Genomic DNA, 23983 nt, shown 5'->3' on the forward strand with positions numbered 1-23983 from the left:
CAATTTGTCCTACACTTAAGGATGTGAATTAAAAACTGACACTGTTCACAATACAGTTTTTTTAATTCTCTACCTATAGATGGACTTTTGAACTGATTTTTATTTGGAGTTGTAGATACAGCTCGTAGTATGTTGTATACAAGTTCCATTTTTTTGCAATTTCCACAAATAAAAAAATTATGAGCTGATTATATGATCTCATCTAATGGAACGATCCTCTAAACCTCTAACTTTATTAATTTAAAGTCGGACATTGCATGCCTGTTATCTAAAAAAAAATGGAACGATCCTATGCAAGTCTTCCTCGTATAAACCCAACGTACGCGTTGTGCCCACAACAACCAACGCAGCAAACACAACCGCCGCATGTCGTCCTCCATGACAAGGCTGTCCTGATTTCACAAGGACACGGCAAAACGGTGCACAAAAGGCATCGCCGACCTCTAAATAAATGCACCAGCGTCCCCTGCATCAGTATCTAGTTTTACGTGTGTGACAAGAGAGGGCATATAGCTTTGACGTGCAAGAAGGAACCGACTGGTTTCCGATTCCATCGATCAAGTTTCTTCGGTCAGACAACCATCAATCAACATCATTGACCTACTCTCTATAAAATTACTCCAATTGAAAACTTCATACCATTCAGCACTTCTAGCTAAAGCAAGGAAAATTGGGTCAGGGTAGATCAATATTTGACAGAAGCACGCGGTGGTTCATGTCAACGCACTTGAAAAGACCACGAGTAACTTGAACAAACGTGTTAAGATCGATAGAGCAACAACGTCAGGTCATGCATACATGTATCTGACGTCAAGCATGGGGGGCAAAGGTACAGCTTACACAAGGTAACTATAAACCATTAACATACAAATACAGAGTGTTGTTCAACATTCCAGGTACAAAAATCAAACCTCTGGACATGAGGCATTAACATATAACATACAGGGCAGTGTTTATGTTCATGGCTGGCAACACCAACGCTGCCAAGTGTACATTCAAAATGTCTACAGACTCTTTTATCACAACCTATACAAATGGTACCAGTCCTCCACCTCTCGCTCTTCAGCTGAACCTAAGCATCCTCATCCTACCCGACCATAATATACTGTAACCAGTAAATTAACTCAGTACCTCGGCTAGGGATATTGCTCGCCAAAATTGTCCTGGTACCAAAAGAATATTAATTGAAAAACCAATAGCCCAAATCTACAACTTCAAAGATACCTCAGGATCATCGTGCATCCCTGTGTAAACTGAAACAATCGACAGTCATCTATGTTCTTCAAATGCAAACTGTAAATCCCTCAGTAGCTTCCCATTGGAGGCATCCCGTATGCAGGCATCGGACCAGGACCCATCGGGGGCATACCCATTCCACCCATCGGAGGCATGCCCATCCCGCCCATCGGAGGCATGCCCATTCCGCCCATCGGAGGAGGACCACCCATACCAGGTGGTGCAGGCAAAGCGAGAGGGAGCAATTGAGCATACATGTTCTGTATAACAAAATCCAACGTGTCATGCTGGCTCTTTAAGAATGATGAATAGCAGGATATAACACAAAAAAGAATAGTACTCCAGATTACCTGCTGAGCAACAACGTCCTTCTGTTCCTGCTCTTTAGCTTTTTCTTCTTTCTGCGACTCGATCCTATCCTTCACCAAGTCATCTACCTTGCTTGTGTACTCACGGATGTACTGCATGCATAACAAGAACGCTATTACAGCAAAATGTATGTAACTGAACATTTCCAAACATACAGACGGAAATAAGATACCTGTAACAGGTAGGGGAAAGCAAAGTCCAGCATGTTGTTCGTCCATGCAAGCTCAAGGGCAACATCCGCGCGTATCAAGTCATAGCAGATAAAGAGGCAAGAAGCAAAGCATTCTTTCTTTCCCTGCAACACACAATCGGACGTGCTTAACCATTAGAAATGCAATGCTGCACAGATAACTGGTGCTGCCAAAACAATACAATCCGGTATCAAAGTGAGATGATTTTGTTGGTATGCCGACTACAGACGTGTATGCAATTTTATGGAAGGCAAACAATATCATTAAATCAAGCAGGAAAAAATCCATTGCAATTATCTAGAAAGATGGTGATGCTATTGGCACATTTTGCATACTTGTTACTCAATTGCGAAAAAAGTAATCCAAACAGAACATGTTCTTTACACAAACCTGCTCGATAAAATAGACAAGCAAATCCTCTGAAAGCTCGCGGTCACCAGACTGTGAGCATGTCTCCATGCAATCCTTGTACATGTTGTCTTTCTTCGATAGGGCAATAGATTGCTTCCATCTGCCAGCTTTCTTGTAAATGTAGGCAGCAATCCTCCTCATCTCAAGCAATTCATGCTTCTCAAGCTGATCCAGCATTGAAGACACAGATTATAAAAACAGAAACACCAACAACAAGCATTACAAAATCATCTAGTTTTCTTTCTTTTTACCTTCTGGGCAAGACCTATCTGATCAAAGTTATCATGCATGTCAACTGATTCCCGGAGCCTCTCATAGTCCTCCTCTTCAACATATATCTCATTCAAAGCTTCATTGACAGCAGAGACATTGTTGCTCTGAACAGCCACCATGTATGGTTTCACAAGATGTAACTGGCCAGCCTGTATAAGGAATAAAAGAGTAGTTGAGGATTTAGTATAGAATAAGCCTATACACCAGAAGAGACCCTTCCCATAATACAAAACAAAAGATCTTTCTAGAGGCAAACCTTGCGCATTATGTCGACGACTCTTGTGTGATCCAAGCGAAGTGCAAGCACATTGAGAAGATCATTGATGAGATCAGGGTGTTCTTGCAAATAGAAGTGCACGGCCTTGTAATATATCTCAACATTTGCAACCTTAACAGCAACATCCTTAAATTGCATATGCTCCCATGCGTCTGGAGAATGGTTCATGATAGTGGTAGCAGCATTGTCAAACTCATCATATTGTATGTATAGATAAGTAAGTTCTTTCCAGTGTTGCTGTTCATCACAAGCACGGATAAGCTTAGGAATATTGAGACGGGTGGAGAAAAGCTTGATGTGTTCCATGAGCTTCTCATAGCGGTATCTAGCATAAAGGACTCCCAGTTCTGTAAAGATGCCCATGTGTGCACGTTCAAGTCCAAGACCACTCTCCATGAGAGAAATGAGTTCACTGAAACATCCCCTGTTCTGGTAGTACTCACTCACTTCTTCCAAGTCATCAACCTAAACAAAAAAGGAATGTCAGAAAGGATTAGTTAACAGCTCCTCAAGAGCTACGAACATAGATTGATCACAAACTTTGCTTCAAAGAATAATAATATTCCAGCTTATATATACCTGAATGATAATGTTGAGACCACATATTTGTGCTAGACGGAATTCCTCCGCGTCAACACAAGCAAAGCATACTTCTTTCCATGTTTTAGCGCTATTAGCCTTGCGAGCAGCATCTACAGCTCCTTGGAACTGCTTCAACTTGACTAGGGTGACAGCTAACTTAGCCCAGTTCGAGATGAAGGCATAGATAATCTTTGCAGCTTCATAAAGTTCTTCATCATACAGCCGGTCACCAACATTTTGGAGATTGGCAACATTTGGCATAAGAATAAACTCCTCAATGTCGCTGAGCCTATCGATCTTAGCATATGCAAAGATGAGTTCTCCATCAACTTTGGGCTCCCTTGCCTTTTGCCTTACCATCAGCAAGTACTTGACTAAATCATGGTATACATCGGCTTCCTCAGCAGCACGGATGACATCAAGGAAATGTGTTGCATCATCTGCACGGATGAAGGACTCAATAGCTTCGCTGACTAAACCTTCACGTAACTGGGCCTTAGCAACTTGGCTCCAAACAGCATCCTCTTCAACACGGAAAGCAAACTCTTCAGCTCTTTCTATACTCCGGATGTTATCTAATAGGACATTGACAGCCTGCACATTTAAGTTGAACTTCTTGAATATGGCAAAAGCCTCCTCGTAAAGTTGTGCATCAACAGCTACTTCTCCGACAGCAGGGCCATCAAAGTTTTCTAGTCTGTTAACATAGTCCATGACCCTGGACGGGTCCGCCTTAATGGCTGTCAAGATGAGCAGGTTCTGAAGATTGAAGTTTCCACTGAAAGCAGAATTCTGAAGGACAATCTTCTCAAGAAGTTCAATCAATTCATGTGGAAGGTCAGCTTCCATGAAAGCCTTAACAGCAGCAGAAACTTGCTCTGGGCTCTTGCTTTCAGGTAATGCAGTAGAAACAACTTGGTCAATAAACTGCCTTCTGTATTCATTTTCAGGGAGTAGAACTTTATCCCACAGATCACTGTCCATTCTTTCAACCACATACCTGATAATTTAAAACACAGTACTGAACATGTAAGCAATGGCCCAGCAGATATAATAATTTCAAACAATATTACATGGCATCAGACAAACAAGTAAACAACAAACTTAAACTTACCTAGCTTGCAGCTTGAACAGTGAGTTTTTGTTGGTCACATCAATAAGTTCATCATCACATTGTCCACGCCTGTAAGCAACAACAGCAAGTGTAGGATCCCGCTTTTCACAGTATTTACCGACCACACGTGAGTCATAGAATGGGTTGGTAGTAAGGAAATGCTCTGGGTTGTTGTTGCTATCAATGATAATTTTCCCAAGAGCATTATGGACATGCACATCTTGGCTACCCTCACTCACTAAGTGCTCCAAGAACTGTGTAAGCAGACGTAGGCGGTTCCTGATTAAAAGATCAAACAAATAAGACAACAAGAAAAGGTCGGAACCTGCACATGTACACAATTATAACTACTTTAAATAGAATCACACCTCTTCTCGCACTCATCAACTAGTGGCTCAACAGGAAGCAGAGAGCGAACAGATAGAATCAAACCCTTAATGAAATCTTCAGGGCACTCATCATCAAGTAGCTGCCCAACTACCAAAGGAGCATTTCCAGGGTTCACCTACAAACCAGACAGAGGGAAACAGCCATTCATATACTCAACATATCAGAAAAAACGTACTCAAACAACACTGAGCCCAAAGATTCACATACCTTCTGTACATAACCTTCAATGTACCTGAGCATGTTATTTGTGTACAGATAGTGAGTCAGATCTGGAACAAAACCAAAGCGATCACAAACATTAATCAATGGGCGGGCATCAGGTAGTTTTGCTTCCATCAGATAGTTCTTTGTCTTCTCAGCATCATAGAAATTAGACTCTCTGGTTACACGCTCAACTTCCTTGATCTGTCCAGTCCTTGCAGCTGATTCTATATACTTGAAGTGAATATCTGGATCCTCACTGTTGCAGGCAAAGAAATATAATGTTAACATGTGGTGCATGAGAACAATGTTTGAAAGATATTAACATGTGGTTTAAGTACCTGGAGCTCAAATAGGATCCCAAGAAAAAGTAAAGGCCCTCGTAAGATTTAAATTGCTCAAATAGTTTTATGCAAGCATCAACTCCTAGCTGCTCAGAGTATTCTTTGGCAGCCTTCAGAGGTATTTGCAGGATTGGACACAAATTAGAATCAATAAAAAATAAACAGCAAGAATGAAAGTTATAAGGAAACTGAAAAGAATTACCTGCACAACTATTTGAAGGTTTCCTCTCAGATTGACCAGCAGAAGGTCCTTCATGCACTCTAGTGCCCATTCTTTTGAAAGGGTGCCAAAGAACTCAACGAGTGCCTGCGAAAGGATGTTCTTAATGGACAAGATAATAGTTGATTAATAGTCAAACATAACTGAATAGCACAAACCTGTGGCTCAATGGCGTGGGTATTTACAATGACACGTTTGATATCAGGCAACTCTGCATAGTGCTGTATCACAATAAAGACTTAATAAACTGTGAGACAAAGAGAATATGTCAACAAAAACCATGCAAAGATACAGACCTGGAGGGCTCGCAAGTACAACCCAGCCTTTTCACAGAGCTGAGCGATGCGAGGGCGGTCGTAATGACTGAACATACCATTAGCAAGAATGGCATCAGCAACATTAGGGTAAGTCACCAAGTTGATTTCCAAAACCTAAAATGAATTCAAACACAAGCTACTGAGCAACAAAGGAGGTAAAGCCATAAAGGTCTAGGGCAGTCATTCATATTTAAACAAATTATATGTTAACCTTGGTTTGAAGAAATGCATGCTCTTCCAAGTTTGGTTTCAGAACATCCAGCAGAAAAGCCGTTGCCTCTCGTATCATATTTCTCTATTAACAAAAGATGCATGAGGCAAGACATACAGCCAAACTTACAAAGTAAAAATATGGCGAAAAGAATATTACAAACCAACAAAGCATCGATATGAATAGAAAGGATACCTGAAGGAACAGATCAGTTATTGTATTATAATCTAATGGGCAACCACCTTCCATTTGTGACATCATGAGAGCAAAGTTGACAGCACCCTGGCCAAGAATATATAGGATATGCAGTTAGACAAGGATGTATGATATCAAAGCACGGCACTGTTTGGCTTAAAGCATTGAACCTATTACCTGTGGATCTGTACGTAGGATGGTCTGGAGGAGGAAGAGGTAATCAGGAGTGTATCCAACCTGGAAACAGCAAAAGGTTTAGACAAGATGATCAATGTCCAAGGCTCCAAGCTAAGCTCGGGACTAACTATTGAAAAGAAGAATTCAGCAGTACCAAAGCAATATACCTGCTTCGAATATATAAGGATTTTGTCGAACTCCCTCCTTTCAGCAAAAGCAGCAACTACTTTAGGGGTTGCCCTAGCCTTTATGTATATTTTTAAGGCAAGGTCATTGTCTACCGTCTACACCAAAGCACCGGTTAGTGAACAATCCACACATAGTAGTTAATGAAATTTATGGAAGCACAATGAAATCTGTGCAATCGAAAAACGTCGCACAACACCCATATTACCTTAACAAGATCTCCTAGCTCTTCACTGCACTCCAGCTTGTCTTCTGCCAGCCAGTTCTCTAAAAGGTTCTTTTTGTTCTGATTGACAACAAGTCGAGACAACTCAAGAGACTCGTAAGCATTTAGCTTCCCTCGAGTTAGCAGTGTGCCAAAGTACTGCAACAGTGGAGGTGTTTGCCCAGCTTGAACAGGAACACTCTACATTTGAATCACACAAACAGCACGTCAGCCCAGCAAAAGAACCAACATTTTAAGCTAAAAAGGTGTATACTTGCAATACGTGAATTTGCACTGAATCTCTTATCTAGTAATATTTCAAGGAACTAGAAGTGCACACCTTAAGCAGGTTAATAGTATAAGCGTAAATAATAAAGACAGGACTGTGTAATCATATCACTCTTACCTAATCATTCTTTCCATTAAGGACCAACAGCAACAAGTAAACACAAAAAGTTTCTCTTACATGGTAAAAAACTAACTGGGTTAAAAAAAATTAAAAAAAAAGGCCATGGTGTTTTAAACATATTAGCACATTAGTCTTGCTGCAAATTCCGTAAGAGCAAAATGATCTGTAATGTCAGATATCAACCACGCTTTTGTAGTTCACACAGTTTGGGCTATGAAGAACAGCTGACTTATTAAAGAAGTACTACCTCTGGCCGGATTTAATCGACGCGGCTCTACATATACATACAGGCTAACCTTGCTTCAACTCCGCGTCAATTTATTCTGACCGGAGGGAGTACATAGGTAGGAACCAAGCTATGAAAAAGAGGAAAATAAATATTAACAGCTTCATATGCAACAAAACCAGAAAGGCACCTGAAATTTTGCAACAGTCTCGGGGGTTCGCAGAAGACCCTGAGGGGATTCTGCAGCCAGCTCCGCTGCTTCCTTGTATTTTGTTTGTGAAAACAGTTCCTGGAATCTTTGCACAACCTGCAATTCAGAATAATTAAAATAGCTGTTAGTCTCTCCACATGTCAAATGAGATTGGCAATTAAATGAATACATGAATTTCCTTGAATTTTACAGCATATAAAGCGCTGAAATTCATGACTGCTAGGGTAATGGTGCATGGTGTTTGGGACACTGAAATACCCACACCACAAGCATTGGGCACTGGAGCAAGATACGGGTGAAGAATGATAAGCTCAAATTCAGAAGTGTGCATTCAGCAGGAACGCAAAGTGGAAATTGAGAAAACTGCATAATGATGTTGACTACAACCTTCTTATGGAACATAATGAAACACATAAATCTCCGATCTAGCAACGAAATACTCACTGAACTCGTAAGAAAGTTTTATGCAAAAATAGAAGCTAGTTCTGCAAATGTAAAAGCACCATTCACAAAAGCATACTAGTTACGGAATTTACCAAGTTCTCTGCCCCAGGAAGATTCGCTCTTTTGGCAAGATTCACAGCTAGCTCAAGGTTATTTAACTGCAGGCACCAAAATGTATCAGAAATTTGAAAGGAATATCTAGTGTATCCATCGTAAAGAAAATTATGTAGCGCAAAACATCATACTTGACCGCTGACAAAAGGCACGACAGTTGCATCATTAACCGTGGCATGTAAAACCTGCCCTCTTCTGTTGATGGCATAAAATCCACCGGTTGTAGAAGACTCTGCTGTCAAGAATATAGGATCTGGACTGATTCTATTTCTATAAACTGCTGAAGCAGTTTCCAGGTCATACACAAACAGAAGTCCAAGCTTTGTAATTACGTAGACAAGGCCATACTTTTGAGAGATCTGTAATCAAAAGAAGAAAAACGAATTAGATATATTATGGTACCTAACATGGTATACTGCGTTTGGGACATAAAATGCACCTGCATGGCTACAGGAAAATCATCCTGGAAATCTGGAGGAAAGAAGAGATCGGCTTGCTTCTTGGAAAAGCCAGGTTTCCCTGCAATAAATGATTGAAATAATAAGAACACAGGAATTATTTTAAGTAAAAAAATTCAAGTTTAGTGGCTGCAGATGTCACTTGGAAAAAGGGGGGGGGATATAGGCTAATTGTACAAAATAAATTTCCAATGGATAAAATGTGACTGCACCATTTACAAGATGGTTGATTGTCTCAATTGCGCTCCACTAAAAATTTGAATGCAGAAAGAAATAGAAAGAAAATTATAACATGAAAGTTCTAGATGCAAACCTGGCTGGGCACCAAGTTCAATAACATGTAACTTAGAAGTAATCTGTCCAGCATTAGTTGCCTTCGAGGCAAAACAGATGAGCGTTGATGGATTCTCATTGCCAGGAACCTGGACAAGGAAAGTCCAGCACAGATGGTAAACACTAAAGGAGAAACGAAAATTATAACCAGCACAAAACAAATGAATAGTACCTTTATTGTTGCAAAAGATGCTGCATGGGCTTCAAGTGCCTGGCTACGCTGCTGATCTACAGAGAAAAGCTGCATATTTCCCTTCACCAACTGCGGTCTCTGATAGGTTGAAAAGAAAGCCCATCAATACAAGAGGCACATATAACAAGGTATCATTTACTTGGTATTCACTACAATAGCAGAGCAGATTGCTTAGAATTATGCAAAATCATAATTTATAGTCTTGTACATAAAGAGTGGTCAAAACCATCTAACAAACAGAAAAAAAAAATATAGTGTGCATCATGTTATGAATGCTCTCTTGAGCATACCTCTGGAGCACCAGGTGCAATTCCAATAAGCACGAGCCACTTTTCCGCTGGATCGCACCTGTAGTTGATAATCTGATTATTGGCCAAATTAGCTGTCCTATCGAACATCTTGGCAGGTTCAGAATCTCCTATATTCCAGCAACAGCAAGCAACAATTGTCTTAGTTCCATATACATACAAGACAAATCATGCACAGCTGGAAATAGTACTAAAGGAGAGAAGTGTGCATTGTCAGAGAAGTAACCTTCAATTGACCAGTGATAAACTGATGTCTGTGTTACCAAACCCAACAATTTGGGGGTAATCCATTTCCAGAACACAACCTGTGATTGTAGTAGAGAAGATATGTAAGATGATGCGTCAAGATAATAATTCAAACAAAATGACCAGGTATACTAGAAAAGACTTGAAAACTTTTACCTGCTCTGGCATCTGGTGCGACTTTACTTTAGTTTTAGCTTCAATATTGAAGATTTGCAGGTGATCCTGTGTTGTTCCAGGTATTTGTGCTGCAAATTTTAGTGAAAGTTTGTTACTGCTATTTGGAAACTGCTTAATATACAGATGGATGTGGACAGATCGTAAAGGTTGAATTTAAAACGTAGAATTCTTATAGGTTTGTTTCTCCCATTCAACTATCAACTATATAACAGCAATATACTGTCATGTCAGTGTATGAATCAGCCATTTCAACTTAAATGATTGAAGTTAGGCCAATTCTGTACACAGGAAAGCGCCATAGGTATAGAACGGTAGGCTCCAGAACAAGTTGCTTCAGTTTTATATTCAAGTTACACCCTGTCACAACTAGCTACCCAAAACAAACTGCAAAGGTAATAAGGGGACATTTCTTTGACAAAAAAATATCATAAGCTACTGTTGTTGCAGTGCCAGTTTTAGGAGAAGGCATCAATTCAATGAGAGTGCCAGCCTAAAAGAAACTCAAAATTTTAGATATTATAAAATTCTCCTGATCCCCTTATGCTAGGCCCAAACTATGCTCAGCTAAAGGAATTCAAAGTCGGTGGTGGACATTATAAACAAAACACATAGCATGTTAGAATCTTAATGACTCACAAGCAAATGTAAAACTATGATCTCATTATACAACCAATAAGAAGCTGCATTCACTCTAAGTCTAAAGAAAATGTGAGTTTGAGTCTGTGATCTTTCATCAGAGGATGTATTTTCAAAATACCGAAATGCACCTATCCATCATTAAAACTCGTAATATAGTATATGACCAACCGACTGTTGTGTGCTTGGCAAACTATCAGAACGATCCTGCCAAACCATCATCCATTTGGCTCAGAACTTCCACAATATGAACGGAAGGTAAATGTGTTGCTAAAACCGTAGTGTTACCAGGTCTGGTACATATGTCAACAAAATAGTCAGGGCCACGGAGAACTAAGTGATCCCAAGCTGAAGCTTGATCTGAGCTGCGCACATTCATAGTCTCCCCCAAACAAAGTGTACACTAAACTAAGAAGACGGGAGTTGAGATCGTCGCCTAACTATTGCAGATCCCAGACGACGCGGCGACCAGACTAGGATGGATGGGAGGAGCTTTAGCAGGGGGGCGTGGTGAGAATGAGATCACGCGGGATTGGGCGAGATCTCGTACCTTTGAGCGCGAGGATCCTGGTGTTTGGATTCATGAGCGCGGAGTCGGCGGTGATGGGCCTGCGCAGGGGCTGGCTAGGCATGGCCATGTCGATGATGACGACGCTGTTCTGCGGCGAGGTCTCCCGGACGCAGATGTACCTGTCCGACTCCATGGTGACGTGGGTGAAGGTGACGAACTGCGGCGCGATCCCCAGGCTCGTCAGCTGCAACAAGCAACAACGCCAGCGCCATGGCAGCCGTGTCAGCCAGTCAGTCGCATGGGTGCAAGCTAGGCTCTCCTCGGAGATCTGATGCGACTTCCGACAGAGAGGGGTGTAATGGGTGTGTGGGTGTTACCGTGAGCGCCTCGCGCATGGCGATGGGCGCGTTAGCCGCCGCCATGGCGGCAGACGGCGGCGGCGAGAGCTCCCTGGAGCAAGACGGCGGACGAGCGGGCGGGCGGGTGGTGTGTGCCCGTGTGTTGGAGAGATCGGATCTGAGGAGGAACCAACGAACGGGGCAGGAGCGATGGAGTGTTTGGGAATTTTAGTAGTGCGTGCGGTGCGTGTTGGAGATGTTTCGCCGATTAGTCCTCCGCCATCTCTCTATTAACTGACTTAAGCAACGGTATGGTAGTTAGCTGCGTCGGAATTTGGCAATTAGCACATTTTTGTTTTTGCTAACATATGAATGATCGTTAGTGTTTACTTGAACTTTTACTATACTTTAGTGTTTTAGATGTGCTTAAGTATTAATACTTGTTCATTAGTTATGAATCAATTTAGTTTAGAATATATTGATTGATTTATGTTTCGGCTTGTACAATGTGTGCATACATAGTTTTGTTCAAATCTTATTTATTAAACCCTGTACATCCTGTAAGACGGAATTGTACATGTGTGCTAGTAGTGCCATGTATTATTTGGACCTTTAATTCATATTGCATAGTTGTGGCACATGCATGTTTCTGATTTGAGCTTGATCCCTTACAATATATCATATCTAGGTCTCACCTAATCAGACATAATACGGTATTCGGAGTTACACTCGCACATTATCTGCCATGCTTCCAAAAGATCAATTCTCAGGTTCAGCCTAAACACTCCTCAAACTTGTCTCCATGAATAGAAGGATTTAATGAGCATCAGTAGAGGCATTTAGCGAACGGTATCTCGGTCTCCCGATGGCAGTGGGCCGAATCACGAGTGGCACCTTTAGCCACTTGGGTGAGAGAATTCACGGCAAAGTCCAGGGAGGATTGGAGAGAATGGTTTCATGCGCTGGAAGGGAGGTTTTTCTGAAGTCAGTTATTCGAGTCTATCCCAACATTCGAGTATGTCTTGTTTTTACTCACCAAGAATGTATGTAAGCAGCTAATGGCTTATATGGCGAGGTATTGGCGGAGTTGTTCGATTAATCTCCAATCGATGCATTGGATAGCGTGGGAAGAGTTAGCATCACCGAAGTGCAAGGGAGGAATGGGCTTCAGGATTTACGGAGTTTTTAACTTGGCATTACTAGGCAAACATGGATGGAGATTAATGACACATCCAGAGTCTCTGTGCGACCGGGTTTTGAAATCAAAATACTTTCCAACAACTATTTTTATGCATGCAACAGTTCCTAACAGATCTTTTGCTACGTGGAGAGCCATTGTTGCCGGCAGAGAAGCTTTGGTTGTGGGCCTTCTGAAGAGAATAGGGGACGGAGACTCAGTTTCCATTTGACAGATAAATGGATCCCTGGTAATATCTCTATGACATCATCGGTTCATATTGGTGAAGAAGAGCTACATCGTGTTTCTGACCTAATAAACAAGGAGAATTGGACCTGGAAGGTCGAGATTATCCGTAAGAACTTTATTGCACCAGAAGCGGACGTGATACTGAATATACCACTTCGTCGGGGAGGTGGTGATGATTTCTGGGCTTGGGGTGATGAGGTCTAAGACCCCGTGTGTGGCCCGATCTCGCGGATTGACTTCGAAACCAAGGGGGAAGATGGGAAAACGCGATGAACACGAAGAACACGACGGGCACGAGGAACTCCGAGACTCACGCACGCACACCAACCCGATACACCCGATGCTTACCTCCGTGGCTCGATGGACCACGCCAATAGAATCTCCTAGGAAGAGGCACGGGGCGGAATTCCCGGAGAGAGGTTGGGGTTGGAGAGGAAGAGCTTGGTGAGTGAGAGAGAGTAACAAGTACTAGAATCTCAATCAACAAGATCAAAGTCAACAACCAAGGTGCCTTGATTACGGAGGGATGATACCCAAGGGAGACTAAGCTCAAAGGTAGGTTTGAGTTCAAAACAAGTCTAAAGAGCTAAGGAGGGGTTCCGGCTACTTATATAGTCACACATGGCCGGCAAGGGCGAACAGGTACGCGAATGGATAAGTTAAGGTAGTTTGGTGGGGCATTCCGTCGGATCCGGTTTGGGGTCCGGTCGGCCGGGCCTTGTGACCGGGCTGTCCGGTCAAAGGTCCCGGTCGGCCGGACTGCTGTGCCGAGCTGTCCGGTCGAGGATCCGGTCGACCGGTCGGAAGCAGGAAGCTGCGGGGTTTCCGGTCCTGCGTCCGGTCATCGTCCCGTACGAGGAGTTGGCCGGTTTGCGCCGGTTGGCCGGGACTGTGGCCAGGCGCCAGGTGAGGTCCCGGTCCGGCCGGGTCCTGGGCCGACCGAGCGTCCGTCTCTTCCTTGGAGCGCGTCGAGCGACGTCGGCTTCGGCTTCATGATCATCTCCATGTCCAGTGCTTCTCTCCTTCCCTTGGCCTTGGCTTGTCCTCCTCTCCAGTGGTCTTGATGCTTCTTGTACCTAATGACACATAGCACGTCGGCATGAGGTAGCAATCCATCCAAAGGGGTACCAAGATCAAGGGTGGTGAGGAGCGAGTTCACCTCATCATGTAGAGCCTTGACGCGGGCTCGTGTCATCGGTCCACTTGGGGGACTAGTTGGTCTTGATGGAGTGTCGTCGGAGAGCGGGGCTACATCATCTCCCCCCCCCCTTGGGAAAGAGTCGTCCTCGACTCGTGGTCTTCCTCATCTCCATGATAGGGTGACAAGTCGGAGACATTGAATGTGTTGCTCACCAAGTACTTGGAGGTGGGAATGTCGATGACGTAAGCGTTGTTGTTGATGCGTTTGAGGACCTTGAAGGGACCATCTCCTCTTGGCTTGAGCTTCGAGTTGCGTTCATGAGGGAATCTTTCCTTCGGAGGTGGATCCAAACGAGGTCGCCTTCTTGAAATATGCGTTCCTTCTTCTTGGCGTTGAGGCGGGTAGCTTGACGAAGCACATGTTCTTGAATGGTAGCTCTTGTTTCTTCATGAAGTTTCTTGACGGCGGCGGTGCGCTTGTCGAAATCCATGTTGATCCGCTCATGAAGGGGGAGCGGTAGTATGTCGAGTGCCGTGAGCGGCTCAAACCCGTAGACGACCATGAAGGGACTCCTTGATGTAGTCGAGTGCTTGGCGCGGTTGTAGGCGAACTCCGCGTGTGGAAGGCATTCCTCCCATGACTTCAAGTTTTTCTTCACGAGGATGCGTAGAAGGGTGGAGAGGCTTCGATTGACCACTTCCGTTTGGCCGTCCGTTTGCGGGTGCGAGGATGATGAGAATAAGAGCTTCACTCCAAACTTTGCCATGAGCGACTTCCAAAGATAACTCATGAACTTGACGTCTCGATCCGACACAATGCTTTGCGGTACTCCATGTAGGCGAACAATTTCCACTGAAAAACAATGAAGCAATGTGTGAAGCATCGTCGCTCTTATGGCAAGGTATGAAATGAGCCATCTTAGAGAATCTATCCACTACCACAAATATAGAATCATGACCATGCTTAGTGCGAGGCAATCCTAGAACAAAATCCATGCTAATATCCGTCCATGGTGCATGAGGTATAGGCAAAGGTGTGTAAAGACCATAAGGATTGGAAGTAGACTTAGCTTGAAGGCATGTCGTGCAACGGTTGCAAAGGCGCTCGACGTCCCGCTTCATCTTCGGCCAATAATAGTGAGTGGCTAACATCGCAAGTGTCTTGTCCCGACCGAAATGTCCCATAAGGCCACCACCATGTGACTCTTGCAAGAGTAACTTTCGAAGAGAAGACTCGGGAATGCAAATTTTGTTGGCTTTAAACAAGTAGCCTTTGTGCAAATAGAAGTCATCAAATCCTCGGTCAACGGAACACTTCTCAAATATCGGAGCAAAGAAAGAATCGGAAGTATAGAGTTCTTTGATCTCTTCAAGTCCCAAGACATGAAAATCCAAGCGAGTAAGCAAAAGGGTGTTTTTGCGGGAAAGAGCATCCGCCACTACATTGTCCTTGCCCTTCTTGTATTTGATTACATATGGGAAGGACTCAATGAACTCAACCCATTTTGCGTGACGTTTGTTCAAATTGTGTTGGCTTTTCAAGTACTTCAAAGACTCATGGTCGGAATGAATGATAAACTCTTTTGGCCAAAGATAGTGTTGCCAAACTTCAAGAACACGAACCAAAGCGTAGAGCTCCTTGTCATATATAGGATAGTTGAGGCGTGAGCCATCTAACTTCTCACTATAGTATGCCACGGGTTTGCCCTCTTGCATAAGAACACCACCAATACCAAGCCCACTTGCATCACACTCAATCTCAAAAGTTTTGGCAAAATTTGGAAGAACAAGAAGGGGAGCTTCGGTAAGGCGTTTCTTCAACTCATCAAAAGCATTTTGTTGGGCCTTGCCCCAAACAAACGGAACATTCTTCTTGGTAAGCTCATTCAAAGGGCAAGCAATGATGCTAAAATCTTTCACAAAGCGGCGGTAGAAACCGGCAAGTCCATGAAAACTTCGGACTTGGCCAACATTTGTAGGAGTAGGCCAATTATGGATGGCCTCCACCTTGGAAGAATCAACTTCAATCCCATTAGCGGAAACCACAAATCCAAGAAAAACCAATTTGTTTTGGGCAAAGGTGCACTTGGGGAGGTTAGCATAAAGCTTTTCATGACGCAAGATGCACAAGACTTCTCTCACATGTTGCACATGGTCCTCGAGACTTTTGCTATAGATGAGAATATCATCGAAATAGACAACCACACTCTTGCCAATGAGAGGACGCAAGATGTGATTCATGAGGCGCATGAAAGTAGATGGAGCATTGGAAAGACCGAAAGGCATAACGAGCCATTCATATAGACCAGAGTTTGGTCTTGAATGCCGTTTTCCATTCATCACCAATAGCCATGCGGATTTGATGGTAACCACTACGCAAATCGATTTTAGAGAAAATCGTGGCACCACTAAGTTCATCAAGCATATCATCTAAACGCGGAATGGGATGGCGGTAACGGACGGTAATGGCATTGATGGGGCGACAATCCATACACATCCGTTGCGTCTCATCCGGTTTAGGCACAAGAATCACGGGAACCGCACAAGGGCTAAGGCTTTCGCGAACGTACCCTTTGGCGAGGAGATCTTGTATTTGGCGTTGTATCTCCTTTGTTTCTTCGGGGTTGGTGCGGTAGGCGGCACGGTTTGGAAGCGGAGCGCCGGGTATGAGGTCGATGCGGTGCTCGATGCCTCGAAGCGGTGGTAGTCCATGAGGGAGCTCGTCGGGGAAGACGTCTTGAAACTCCTTCAAAAGAGACAACAAAGACGAAGGAATGTTGGTTAAGTCGTTAGTCGCCGATGATGGTCCCTTGCATATGAGGACGTAGTGCAATATGGTGGATGGGTTTGCTTGCACTTCTCTCCACTCGCTTTTGGTGGCTAGGAGGACGCTCTTTCGCTCACTCATGTATGGCTTGTGGCGCTCACTCTCCATTTGGTGGGTCGCTCCCTCACCTCTCAACTCACTATGGTGGAAGTGGTGTTGTGCCCTCGCTAGAGCCTTCGCATTGTCGGCGATGATTTGGCTAGGAGTCATGGGGCGCAACTCGAACTTCTTGTCGTTGACCTTGAAGGTGTATGTGTTGGAGAGTCCATCATGTATAGCCTTCTTGTCATATTGCCAAGGGCGGCCAAGCAACATGTGGCACACCGTCATGGGTACCACGTCACACTCAATAGTATCCTCATAAGGTCCAATCTTGAAAGTGACGGTGACGGTATGTTGTATCTTGACGTTGCCCTTGTCACTCAACCATTGGATATGGTAAGGGTGAGGATGCTTGCGGAGAGTGAGGTTGAGCTTCTCACATAACTCGGTGCTTGCAAGGTTATGGCAACTTCCACGAGTCTATGATGACCTTGATCGACTTGCCACCAATTCCGGCACGGGTTTGGAAGATGTTGCACCGTTGTTCTTCCATATCATGAGGTTGCGTAGTTAGCACCCTTGTGACCACAAGTGAGGGACTTGGGTCATGCTCACATAAGAGAGGATCTTCTCCACATTCTTGCTCATAAGCTTCTTCACTTTCCACGGCGGCTTGCACAAGGGCTTCATATTCATCCTCATCAAGCGTCTCGATATCACCATTCTCCATAGTGATCATGACCTTGGTGTTCTTGCACTCAAACGACTTGTGACCTTGGGTGCCACACTTGAAGCAAGTGACACTAGAGGGTCCCGTGGATGCCTTGGAGGAGGCGGTGGAGGAGACCGTTTGCTTCATGCGACTTTGGATAGTCGGTTTCTTGGATGTTGTAGAGGACACGTCGGCCTTGGCACTTGTAGCATGAGGAGTCGATGTAGTAGGAGGAGTCGATGTAGCAAGCTTGGAGGAGAAATAGGTCTTGGCCTTGGAGTACTTGATGTCCTCAATCACTTGGCGCTCGGCCTTCGACGCTTTATGGACCAACTCAACCATGTTGGAGTAAGGTTGGAACTCGACGATCCTCTTGATGGGGTAATTGAGGCCATTGAAGAAACGAGCAATGGTTTGGTCGTCGGACTCTTGGATGTTGGCTCGCATCATAGTGAGCTCCATCTCCTTGTAGAACTCCTCGACGGTCTTGGTTCCTTGCTTCAATTTTTGGAGCTTGTTGAAGAGGTCGGTCATGTAGTGCGTTGGGACAAAGCGAGCATGCATCTCTTTCTTCATGTCTTCCCAAGTGTCGATTGGAGGTTCACCCTTCTCTTCTCGAAGAGTGAGGACTTGCTCCCACCAAGTGTTTGCGTAGTCCTCGAACTCAAGAGACGCCATAGCCACCTTCTTGGCACCGGAGTAGTTGTGGATGCGGAATATCTTGTCAACGGCATCTTCTTCTCCCTTGAACTTTGGCATGGTGAACTTGAGTCTTCCAAACATGTTCTCTTCATCCTCCAAGTTTCTTCTACGAGGAGGGGCACCTTCATCTCTTGCGACTTGAGGAGGAATAGGAGGTCTTCTACGGCCAACCATAGCATTGGGTTGGCGTTGGAGGTGCACACTTGCTTCACTTGGTTCACGGTGATGATGTGGTTGAAGATCTTGACGAGGTGGTTGACGACGCTCAATGTTGGGTCTCTCATCTTGATCATGGTGTGGGTCTCCTCTTCCACGTTGGTCATGGCGAGGATGATTGCGGAGATCACGCCTCGGTTGGTCTTGATGTCCATGGCCTTGAGCATCACCATGTGGCTCCATGTTGTGGAAGAAGTTGTCATGTGGGTGGCCGTCACGCCCATGGTGGGCATGGCCATCCGGTTGAGGACGATCTTGTGGAGGACGTTCTTGTGGACGAGCATGGCGATGGATTTCTCCTCGCCTAGAGTTGGAGCGAGAGTCTTCATGACGAGCATGTGAGCGATGAGGTCGATGATGGTCTTCATGCCTTGAGGAGGAGCTTGAGGACGAACGGTGACCATGAGAGTAGTAATCTTGTGACGAGCTTGATGATGAAGAAGTAGAGCGGTGTCGGCGATGACGACCCAAGTTGGTGATGGCGCGCTCGAGGCTATCCATGCGCCGCTCCATGTTCGCATCATTGGCCGCCATTTGGCCATTCAAGTTGTCCGTAGCTTCGCGAAGGAGAGCCAAGTCTTGGTTCACAACGGAGAAGTTGTGTGCCACTTCATCGTATTGCTCATCGATGCGTGTCTCGAAGAGTGTGAGTTGCTCCTTGAACTCTTGTCGTTGCGTCCATAGGTTGTGTTGAGTAGCCAACCTCTCGGTGTTGCGGAGGACTTCTCCCTCCCTTGCATCATCTCCACTCCTATCCATGATGCAAAGACAAGAACTATGTTGTGTATGTTAGTGGAAGGAGACTACCTCGCACTCTTACCAAGGTAAGATAGTATTGAGGCAATCCACCAAGCCGAAAGCAAGATCAAGTGTATCGGGAACACACGCAAAACCACACGCAAAAGCTAGCAAATATGGTGTTAGGCGAGTGTTGTGGAAAGCCAAAAGACAAATCCAAGATCGAGTATGTTGTTAAAAGTGGGTAAGGTCCAAAAATCCAAATGTCAATGTGAAGATCACTATAAACACGGAAAAGTTGTGGAACACACACACGAGATAAGCGGGGTTAGTGCAACCAAAAGTGAGCGGAAAAGTGTATGTACGGATGCTCGGTGTCACACTAACACAAGGAGAGGCAAAGCTTCGGTTGCAAAGGAAGAGACAACTAGATTCGCACGCGGCCTCTCTTCTCGTATCTCTCTTTGCTTAAAAGCTTTTTCTCTTTTGTATATGGTGGCACTTGCACTCGTTTGTATCTTTGGTGGCACTTTGACACTTTGTATGTATGGGCGTATGGATGTATGGATGTATGGATGTATGGTTGTATGGATGTATGGTGCTACTCGCACTCTTTTTGTGTTTTTGGGGCTTTTTCACGCACTATGTTAGCGTTAGCCTCGCTTTTGCTATCTTGCCACACGAGTGTTTGCTTGGATGCCTTACTCAACACGACACACACACCTCACAATGCGGGGCCACGTGCAATGTCTCGCAACACTAGACAAGCAATGCTCGATGGGATAGATCGCAAAAGGAAGAGGGGTTACAAGGTGATAGCTGCAAGTTATACCTGCGATGGTGGTGGTGGTGGTGGTGGTGGTGTAGATCGCCGGATGTCGAGGTCGAAGGGGGCGCGAAGTTGCGCCGGTGCAGAGGCCCGGTTGGACCGGAGCACCGGACCGGCGTGTCCGGTTGCCGCCGGTCGACCGGGTTACGTGGCTGGCTCGTCCGGTCTATGGCCCGGTCCGACCGGGTCCCGAAACCGGGTTTCTCGATTTGAAGTTTTCTCTCTCCTGTTCTTCCCCAAACCAAAACCAAATCGACCAAATCGAAGGGAAACGATGGAATTGGAGGCTCAAAGTTGGGGAAATAGTAGATCAAGCACAACAACACCAGATCCACGGACCAAAACCACTCAAAACGCAACCAAATCACAGAACGGTCAAAAGGCAAATTGGTTTTTTTTTTTGGGATTTTTTGGAAAATTTTCTAGGAACGAAAACGGGTGGGTGGAGGGTCAAATCCGCGGTAACCAAGAGCTGCTGATACCATATGATGAGGTCTAAGACCCCGTGTGTGGCCCGATCTCGCGGATTGACTTCGAAACCAAGGGGAAGATGGGAAAACGCGATGAACACGAAGAACACGACGGGCACGAGGAACTCCGAGACTCACGCACGCACACCAACCCGATACACCCGATGCTTACCTCCGTGGCTCGATGGACCACGCCAATAGAATCTCCTAGGAAGAGGCACGGGGCGGAATTCCCGGAGAGAGATTGGGGTTGGAGAGGAAGAGCTTGGTGAGTGAGAGAGAGTAACAAGTACTAGAATCTCAATCAACAAGATCAAAGTCAACAACCAAGGTGCCTTGATTACGAGAGGGATGATACCCAAGGGAGACTAAGCTCAAAGGTAGGTTTGAGTTCAAAACAAGTCTAAAGAGCTAAGGAGGGGTTCCGGCTACTTATATAGTCACACATGGCCGGCAAGGGGCGAACAGGTACGCGAATGGATAAGTTAAGGCGGTTTGGTGGGGCATTCCCGTCGGATCCGGTTTGGGGTCCGGTCGACCGGGCACTGTGACCGGGCTGTCCGGTCAAGGGTCCGGTCTGACCGGGCCTGTGACCGGGCTGTCCGGTCAGGGGTCCGGTCGACCGGTCGGAAACCGGGAAACTGCGAGGTTTCCGGTCCTGCGTCCGGTCATCGTCCGGTACGAGGGAGTTGGCCCGGTTTGCGCCCGGTTGACCGGGCCTGTGACCGGGGCGCCCGGCTGAGGGTCCGGTCCGACCGGGTCCTGGACCGGCCAGCGTCCGTCTCTTCCTTGGAGCGCTTCGAGCGACGTCGGCTTCGGCTTCATGATCATCTCCATGTCCAGCTGCTTCTCTCCTTCCCTTGGCCTTGGCTTGTCCTCCTCTCCGTTGTCTTGATGCTTCTTGTACCTAATGACACATAGCACGTCGGCATGAGGTAGCAATCCATCCAAAGGGGTACCAAGATCAAGGGTGGTGAGGAGCGAGTTCACCTCATCATGTAGAGCCTTGACGCGGGCTCGTGTCATCGGTCCACTTGGGGGACTAGTTGGTCTTGATGGAGTGTCGTCGGAGAGCGGGGCTACATCATGGGGGCTTGAAAGAAACGGCATATACACTATTAAAACAGCGTACCGATCTCTAGTGACGCACAATGAGCTGAGTTCTCTAGCAGCGGTGACGAAATCTTCAAACTCTAATACACAGTTGTGGAGTCGTTTGTGAAAACTGCAAGTTGTTCCAAAGGTGAGGGTGTTTTGGTGGCGAGGCCTTCGTGGAATTCTACCTGTAGAAGGTACACTACATCACCGGCACATAACTCCTTTGGCAAGATGCAAAGTATGTCTATCCGTAGACGAAGATATGATGCATGCTTTGATTCAATGCACGCATGCAAAGCGATTCTGGACGGAGGCAAGGAGTATGCTTCAACTTAGATTACCATAACTTCATCCTGCAAGTTGGTCAGGTGATATCATTTGTGATCCCATGTTCACTGAGGAGCAGCGCTCGAAGATAGTAACAGTCATGTGGGCTATCTGAACTTCACGGAATAATATTGTCCATGATAAAGGAAGTATTGATCTAGTGCAATCTATGCGGATGAGGAGAGATGCTTTGGCCATCCTCGAAATCCCCCAGAGGTATGTGAAGCTCTTGTTGGGACATGGCTCGCGGCCGCCTGATATCGGCTGGATTAAGATCAACACTGATCCAGGCATCTCTCTCGATGCAATGAAGGGTGGGGTTGGGGGACTGCACGTTCTTCTGTTGGAGTAAATCCTTTTCCTGGAGTGATAGATTTGTTAATTGCTGAAGCAATAGCTCTAAGGAAAGGGTTGATATTTTCCAAGCTAAGGGGTTTTCCGCGAGTGATTTTCGAAGTTGATTGCTTAGAGATGGTAAACCTCTGGAACTCGTGTGCAGTTTTGCCCTCAGTTATAGCGCCTATTCTACTTAACATTGAAGGGCTAGTTCTAGATTTTAATTCTTTTGTTATTTAGCATGTAAACCGTTAAGCCAATACATCGGCTCACCTATGTGCCAAGTTAGTTAGCCAGGTGATCGAGTCTGATTGTTGAATGAGCTCTGTACCCAACTTCCTCACGATCAGTATTCAGGTTGTGTTGACGTCAGAAACCCCCTGGCGGGCAGAGATGGTCAACACGGTAGAGCCGGGAACAACTAGGGCTGCGGCTGGCCCCAGTCCCTCAGAGCGACGGCCCGCAAAGCCTCCTGGTCGCACGCGCCGATGCCAGCGCAAGGGCGTGCCACCTGACCTATACCAGTCGGGAAGGTGTGGATGATGCCTCGCTTAGTTTCTGCAGGGCACACACGTAAACATTAAATACGAGCCTCGATCGGCTCTCAGGTTATCCTGTGAATCGGCTCAAGGAGCCGATCCACCCATGATCCGGACAAGGTGTCCGAATATATGGTGGTCCTGCTTGATCAAGATAAAGCTAATGAGATCTACGACGATTTGGGGTTTTCACCGCATAATCGGATCATCCTACTCACGATTGGGCCTCGCGCTCGCGCACGGTGACCGTAAGCCGATCCTAGATAGGGCCTAAAAACCAACACGAGGTTGATCCCCGGAACATCCTCTCTAGGGATAGCAAACGCCACCCTACACGCCGCTGGATCCTCCAACCCTTTGTAAGGCCTAACTATTGCGGATGTTAAACTAATCCTTGAAGAAACAAGGAGCAATCGTAACGGATCAGATCTACTAAATTATGATCAAGCGGGGTGCCGCCCTACACCTAAGATAGGTGTAAGGGCGGCTAGACATGCAAGGGTTGCACTACGATAGCATGTAATATGAAGAACAATGCTAACCCTAACATATCTAAGATAACTACGTTGCTCGCCATCAAAAAGGCTTCGGTACGATCAACGCATGAACAACGTGGGCAGGCTTGTCTTGCCTAGATCGCAAGATGCGATCTAGGCGATATGGTGCTTGCCGGTAGAAACCCTCGAGACGAAGGAGTTGGCGATGCGCCGAGATTTGTTTGTGGTTGAACGTTGGTTGTTGTTTATTCCATAAACCCTAGATACATATTTATAGTCCAGCGGACTTTCTAATGTGGGGCGTGCCCCAAACCGTGCACGAGTAAGATTCTAACTTCTAAACTAAGATGCGATCTAATATGTTACAGATACATGGGCAAACAAGCCCAACTTGGTATAAAAGGCCGACTCACGTATTTCTTCTATATATATTCTTTACGTCCATCTTGATCACGGCCCACCTCTGACTCGGTCAAATTCTGGTGATAACACATGCCCCCTGGTTTTGGAAATGACATTTCCAAAATCATTATGCTCTTCTTTCGTCGGGTCACGTCATGGCGAGAGCGGAGCTGCCGCGA

The 23983-nt window shown here is 45.5% G+C and overlaps 1 protein-coding gene across 1 annotated transcript; it reads right to left on the reverse strand.

The window, feature by feature from the left end:
• Positions 1 to 900: 900 nt before the first annotated feature.
• On the reverse strand, positions 901 to 11618 carry LOC124703192 (clathrin heavy chain 1). The gene is made up of 30 exons (XM_047235416.1): positions 11543 to 11618; positions 11205 to 11409; positions 9998 to 10086; positions 9822 to 9900; positions 9578 to 9705; positions 9267 to 9365; positions 9075 to 9183; positions 8743 to 8822; positions 8435 to 8662; positions 8282 to 8347; positions 7725 to 7841; positions 6903 to 7100; positions 6676 to 6792; positions 6509 to 6568; positions 6332 to 6418; positions 6137 to 6220; positions 5905 to 6039; positions 5767 to 5829; positions 5591 to 5695; positions 5386 to 5498; positions 5051 to 5303; positions 4822 to 4958; positions 4454 to 4732; positions 3337 to 4339; positions 2737 to 3222; positions 2459 to 2629; positions 2187 to 2372; positions 1778 to 1900; positions 1587 to 1697; positions 901 to 1496 (listed from the first exon to the last, which is right to left on the reverse strand). The coding sequence occupies exons 1-30, from the start codon at positions 11585 to 11587 to the stop codon at positions 1305 to 1307; spliced, it is 5148 nt and encodes a 1715-aa protein (XP_047091372.1). The 5' UTR covers positions 11588 to 11618; the 3' UTR covers positions 901 to 1304.
• Positions 11619 to 23983: the final 12365 nt, after the last annotated feature.

This window comes from Lolium rigidum, chromosome 3, assembly GCF_022539505.1.
Source record: "Lolium rigidum isolate FL_2022 chromosome 3, APGP_CSIRO_Lrig_0.1, whole genome shotgun sequence".
Lineage (NCBI taxonomy): Eukaryota > Viridiplantae > Streptophyta > Magnoliopsida > Poales > Poaceae > Lolium > Lolium rigidum.